This window comes from Barbus barbus, assembly GCF_936440315.1.
Source record: "Barbus barbus genome assembly, chromosome: 27".
In the NCBI taxonomy this organism is placed as follows: domain Eukaryota; kingdom Metazoa; phylum Chordata; class Actinopteri; order Cypriniformes; family Cyprinidae; genus Barbus; species Barbus barbus.
In genome coordinates, this window is record NC_136755.1 from 11,712,198 (window position 1) to 11,718,440 (window position 6,243).

General features: G+C 34.6%; 1 protein-coding gene across 1 annotated transcript; it reads right to left on the bottom strand.

Annotated features, from left to right (window-relative positions):
* Positions 1-279: 279 nt before the first annotated feature.
* Positions 280-5,696, bottom strand: LOC306847175 (CBY1-interacting BAR domain-containing protein 1-like). Its single transcript, XM_079380983.1, has 8 exons — positions 5,520-5,696; positions 4,723-4,957; positions 4,575-4,643; positions 4,258-4,359; positions 3,390-3,494; positions 2,531-2,644; positions 1,631-1,750; positions 280-792 (listed from the first exon to the last, which is right to left on the bottom strand). The coding sequence occupies exons 1-8, from the start codon at positions 5,546-5,548 to the stop codon at positions 691-693; spliced, it is 876 nt and encodes a 291-aa protein (XP_079237109.1). The 5' UTR covers positions 5,549-5,696; the 3' UTR covers positions 280-690.
* Between the last annotated feature and the right edge of the window lie 547 nt (positions 5,697-6,243).

Sequence of the window (6,243 nt, forward strand, 5' to 3'; positions counted from 1 at the left end):
TTTTCAGCAGACATGGTTCTAGGTTCATACAGTGATTCCATAAACATGCATTTCAATGTTAATTATGTGTCTTCAACACTTTTGCTCCAAGTCATAATTACACCAGCAGTACTGGTTTCTGTTTCTGACTCATTCATGACTGATACAAAAGCTATGAGACACCGTTCACAGGGTGGGTCAACTTCCAGGGGTTCACTATTGTTTGTGTGTATAACGTACAGTGAGTGTTTCGGTATGCACACTCTGTAAACAGAAGGACAAATACACACAGAGACGTTTGAGGTCATGAAAATGGGCTATTATGCAAAAGCAAGAGCCAGCTTTATTGGTAAACCAAAATGCTCTAAGGCACATACTAACCAAATATATTGACCACATAAACTGCTTGGCACTTTGTACACACAAAAAACATAATGGGAGATTTAAAATCATATTTAAAAAAAAAGTTACACTCTCTTTGAATGTGTTTTCAGTATATATATAATTTTAAAGTATATGATTTACAAGAGAGCCAACAACTAACCACACACTCACCTTTACCTAACATAACTGAGCTATCATTACATCAAATTTATTGCTGGTGATGCAAATTAGTTTTATAATATCTCTCATCTCCTTTCAAACACTCTTAAATACAGTTCAGGAACGTCACTGTCTGAAAATATTTGACGAAATGGCAAAGAAAATATTTTAATGCTCATCATCAGTCACTTCCTCTAAATCATCCTCATCTTCCTCCTCATCCTCATCTTCTTCATCATCCTTTTTCCTCTGTCTACTAGACGTTCTTGACTACACCAGAAAAAAAAAAAAAAATCTCAGTTTTGGGATACGAGACACAACTAAAGGGCTGTTCATAAAATTATAATTCTGTGAGAACACATCACAACTATAACAATAATGACACAGAGGGCCAAAATCATTGGATTCACTTTAAGAATGATTTTCCTCCAGCTAACCAGCGATAAAAAAAACATTGGCAGCCAATCAGAATCCACCCTTTAATGAGCTTGAGCATTTAAAGCGGCAGAAGACAAAACTGCAGCACACTCTTAGAATAAACAGAGCATTATATTCTTTTGGTGTGGACACTAATACAGTTATGATTATTATTATGTTTACAGTTCTGGTTCTTGTATGAATGGGCCTTAAAGGGATAGGTCACCCAAAAAATTGTCATTATTTATTTGCCCTCAAGTTGTAACCTATATCAATTTCTTTCTTCTGCTGAACACAAAAGAACATATTTTAAATGCGGGCAACCAAACAGTTTTTGGTCCTCATTAACTTCCATAGTATTTTTTCCATACTACTAAAGTCAATGACCAGCAAATGTTTGCTTACCAACATTCTTCAAAAATATCTTCTTTTGTGTCATTTTAACATCAAAAAGAAGTATTAATCCACAAAGATATATGCTATGAAGACAGTCTTGAATATAATGTGTGTATTTAAAGCATATTAAGCCATTTTACATTAGGTGTCATTTTTCGGGACCAATAGTTAATGAACTGTATTGAAGTAGAAGTTCTCTTTGAATATGATGCATTGATTATAACATTAATAATCCATAATTAATAACAACAGAAAATCATTTTATCTGTAACACAAGATATGGGGAAGCACTAACCTGCATTGTTCCTGATTTACTCATTGATGTACCAGTTCGATTTAGGGAAAGTTTAGAATTGGCACGAACTATTTCTAATCGAGACTGGTAATCAGGGGGGTGCAGTGAGTTCCTGAACACCTGTCAAGACAAAAAAAAGACAAAAAAAAAAAAGAGGTCTGTAGACTACTCTACATATGGACCACCAGGAACCTAATGTCATCTCCTAATCCCCCACATAATAAAACAATAACGAGTACAGCCGAGAGACATTAAACAAGATACATTAAAAAGAGAAATGAGTCAACAAACTAGTACCACATAGTGTGTTGTAGCAACAGAGAACCATGCTATTTAGATTGGGGAAAAACATTTACACACACCGTCCTGCTGAGGGTGTGCCAACAAACATTGTCACCTCAACTTTATTAACTCCAGTTAAATATTACAGGAAGAATATTTATGACCTATCTCTATATGCTCTAGCTGTGTCTTCATAAACCTGTTACCATGTGCCAATATATGACTATTACAAGTTTACACATCCAATTACAGGCAAAGTTCAGAAGAACGAGGAAACGTTTCCCAGAAAATTCCTGATGAAATAATATTCATGCGATATTCTTCCCCGGCAAGTCAAGGAAATATGAACAAAGTTGAGAAAAATGAATATGAATTCATAAATAAATGCATTAGCCATTGCGAACATTTCACAGCTGACTGAACATGCATTGCAAGATGCCTCTCTGGTTCTTTTAGCATCAGGATTGGAGGAGGCCTTATACCCCAGCAACCAGAGCTTTCATCATGACAGCATGGGAATCTCAGGAGGAAAAAGAATATAATTTGATTAGACATTAAGACAGACAAGCTCGAACCAGCAGGACTGCCAGTGCAGCGGTGCTGGTGCAGAGCGCTCACCTCAACGTCTCCTTCCTCATCGACATTCTGAATGTGCTGGTAGGCAGTTGTGTAAATTTCCAAAGCCTTGGCATGGAATGCCATCTCCACTGTTACAAATTCACCGAGAATTTTCTGCATAGAACACATGAGAACATCAGTCTAAATAACCATTTCTGTGAAGTAGCTTTGGAGGATTTGATGTATGGAAAAGTGTAATTATCTTACTCGCTCTAATTCTCATCAAGGCTGAATTTATTTGATCCAAAATACAATAAAAACAGTAATATTGTGAAATATTTTTTACAATTTAAAAGAACTGTTTCCTGTTTGAATATTGTTTAACACGTAATTTATTTCTGTGAAGGCAAAGCTGAATTTTTAGCATCATTACTCCATTCTTCAGCATCATAAGATCCTTCAGAAATCATTCTAATAGGCTAATTTGTTGCCGAACAGACATTATTCTGAATTATAATTATCCATATTGAAAACAGCTGTGCTGCTTAATTTCTTCATGGAAATGGTAATCATTTATTCCTGAATTCTTTGATGAATAAAAAGTTCAAAACTATAGCATTTATTTGAAATAGGAGTCTTGTGTATCATCAGAAATATTCTTACTGTCACTTTTAATTAATTAAATGCATCCTGCAATAATAAATAAATGCAATAAAAAAAGGTTTTGACTTAAATGTGGGTTTAGTTTTAAACAGTAACGTTTTCAAAGACTCTGTTTGAATTTCGTATTATATTAGATTATATTTATGTAATAATATAGAAATATACTTTATATTATTTTTGTATAATATACAGTATAATATTAAAGGTTGTTTTATCCATTCACAAATAAAATAAGTCATCGTGCAGTCTAAAGGACCTTGATATCACGAATCTTCTGCTTTTCAAAGTCATCTATTGTCTCCTCCAGCTGGCGAGTCGTGCGTGTGGCGTCCATTGTGGCTCTCTGGAGTTCACTCTCAGCCTTTCGTGACACAACAGACAAAGAAATGTAAAGCACAAAATGGTCTCAAGAAGCAGACATACACGATTTGATTCTATCAGCTCACCAAGACGTTTTGAATTGAGAAAAATAAGAGGACTCACATCAGGTTGGACCTACTTGATTATAACTAAATTAATTAAAAGTAGTTTCAAGACAATATTACAATTCGTTGCACACAAGTCCCACCTGTGACTGAGAGAGGCTGTTAAGGTAAATCTGTGATTTGGTTTACAACAAGTATCTTTCAGATTAATTGACATTAAAATGTCTTGTAGGGATGTTGATACTTGTTAATTGAATTAAAAATTGTGTGTAAAAAAACTAAACATTTAATTCAGAACCTTACGCAAATATGCAGCAATATGCAGAAATTTTGAGTTATACTAGTTAAAGATATTGTAAATATGTTTAAAAACATTTTAACTTGCAGACGTAACTGACTTTTAATGGAACGTTTTTATACATCTATTCATTACTGTACTCATCTGACACAATGTCTTAAATCTCTATTTAGGGGATTTCTCAGCAAATATTGATATGTATGGAATTCATTTTGACAAATTAAACAACATATCATGCATTTAAATCTATTAATTTGTTTTAATTGATTGACAGCCCTAACTTACAGGACAATTTGAGAGCTGCGGCATCTTGAATGTAAAATCTGTCAGACCTACTCTTCTGCTTAACAGCTATGTATTTTCAGCAAAAGAATAAATAATAACATTGGACCGTAGGATACAATAATCTGTCTGTCTGAGGGGTTTTTCTGCCTCATCCTTTCAAGCTGCTGCATCTGCTTGGCCTCTCTGTTCCGTGCCATCTGTGTCTGCTTCAGGTCCTCCTGTACATAAATTTGATAAAATCACAAAAGGTTGGTAGAGAAAGAGCACTCTAGTTCTTAAGTTTCGACCTATGACAACAGTCACTGTACATCACGCTTACTCAGAATGTGATGCAATGCTGCCCTCATGAGATCACTGGGAGAAGGTCATTTGTATATTTGAACTATAAAGTATAAATCCTTCTATCTGAGGGGCTTATAGTGAAAAGCCTTACCCTTTTCGTTTTGACAATATTCCCATATGCTTTTAAAGGCTCTATAACTTTCACTTCCATCCTCTCCACCTGTGAACAACAGTATGTGTTAGTATGTTAGTTGGAAACACAAATATGCTGAAGTAAGCCTTCTTGATTTTGAACACACTTCTGCTTGTCGATAGTCCTGAATCTCGGCCAGATGATCTGCAAAATTCTTCAATCCAAGTTTCAGGTTCGGTGTCTCTGTGTCAGCATAAAGGCCAACTTCTTTAACCAGAAGGTCGGCTTTGTCCCGAAGTCGTGCAGTTTTACGAACGTAAGCCGCAAACAGTTGGCAGAGATCTCCAAAGTGCTTCTCAACATTGGTGATGTTCTCTTGGATCTGCTTGGTCTGGGTGTCTCTGTAATGTGCAACAAAGAAAAATTAAGATTATCTGACTGAGGTAATGTTGTTAATATAAATTATACTACAGGTTTTGCCTTCTATCAGCATGTTAAAAGGGTTATGTGTCATTGTGCATGAGAGAAACAGTTAGTTATTACAGTGCAAATATCATGATGTATATTCCTTCAGGTAGTAAAAATGCAGTTTTCTGTCGCAGCCTGTTTTTGTCAAAAAATTCGACCAACGTATATGGCATGAGAAATTATAATACAAAACTAAGCAGACATGTCTTAATAATACACTTTAATTGAGGATGCTTCATATGTAACGTTAGCATCTTTTATCCTCTCGTATCTTGGAAATGTGCAAACATGCTATACTGTTAGCAATTTTACATTTCGGTTACACATAATTATGCAGTTTTTGTTTTAATATTTTGATAGAAGTTCTTCTTATGCATTTACAGTCAATAATATTATAAAACACGCCCTCATATGAACTAACGTTGTATAATTTAGCTTAACGTTAGCTGGGTAGCTAGCTTCCCAACCGTCAAAACAAATCTGGACAACTTTTACCTCGCTCTTGCATCAGGAGTACGGCTCATGATTACTAGAAACCAATATACATGTATTAGTTAAAAATGTAATCTCAAGGGATATGAATCTTAACGTATTTAAAAAGCTAAAAACAGTTTTGTGTCTATTCTCTATGCTAAAGCTGCAAACGGGAAATCTGGAGGAACGCCGTTTCGTAACCATGGAGCTAAAGATGCGCCCTCTACAGGTACATAAAGGAACAACAACAACAACAACAAAACTATTACAAATATGTAGTCAGTGCAGTATATGATTAATAATTGGCAAATAATGTGAATAGTTTTAAGTCTAGATAGGCTAATGAAATGGCCTAAATTATGTTAAGATAAAATGTTTGCACGAATAATATAATATAAATCAAAAATATTTTTTATAATATTTAATGTTCACTTATATAAGGCATACATCCCATGATGTGACAATGTTCATTCTTTAAGGTTTTAGAATTTTAAGCTGAAAAGTCCATACGAAAATGACTATAGCCTATTTTTCTCCTCCTTGCTTAGCCTATATGTTTAATGTATTGCCCTCTGTAAATTAATTTGATCATTATGTCAACAGCATGAAAGCACACAATCATCTGCTGGATTTGCATCCCTTTTTACTATGAATAAAGCAATTTGACTTTAATCCCCCTCTTAACATACACATATGGCATACTTTAGTGGTTTTATTGGGTTTGTAACATTGCCAAAAGCAGACT

Coding starts and splice junctions, on each gene's coding strand:
- LOC306847175 (XM_079380983.1), bottom strand. CDS start 5,548: ATGAGCCGTACTCCTGATGCAAGAGCGAG. Junction 4,958..5,519: donor ACTCCTGATGCAAGAGCGAG/GTAAAAGTTGTC, acceptor TGCACATTACAG/AGACACCCAGACCAAGCAGA. Junction 4,360..4,574: donor ATATTGTCAAAACGAAAAGG/GTAAGGCTTTTC, acceptor ATTTATGTACAG/GAGGACCTGAAGCAGACACA.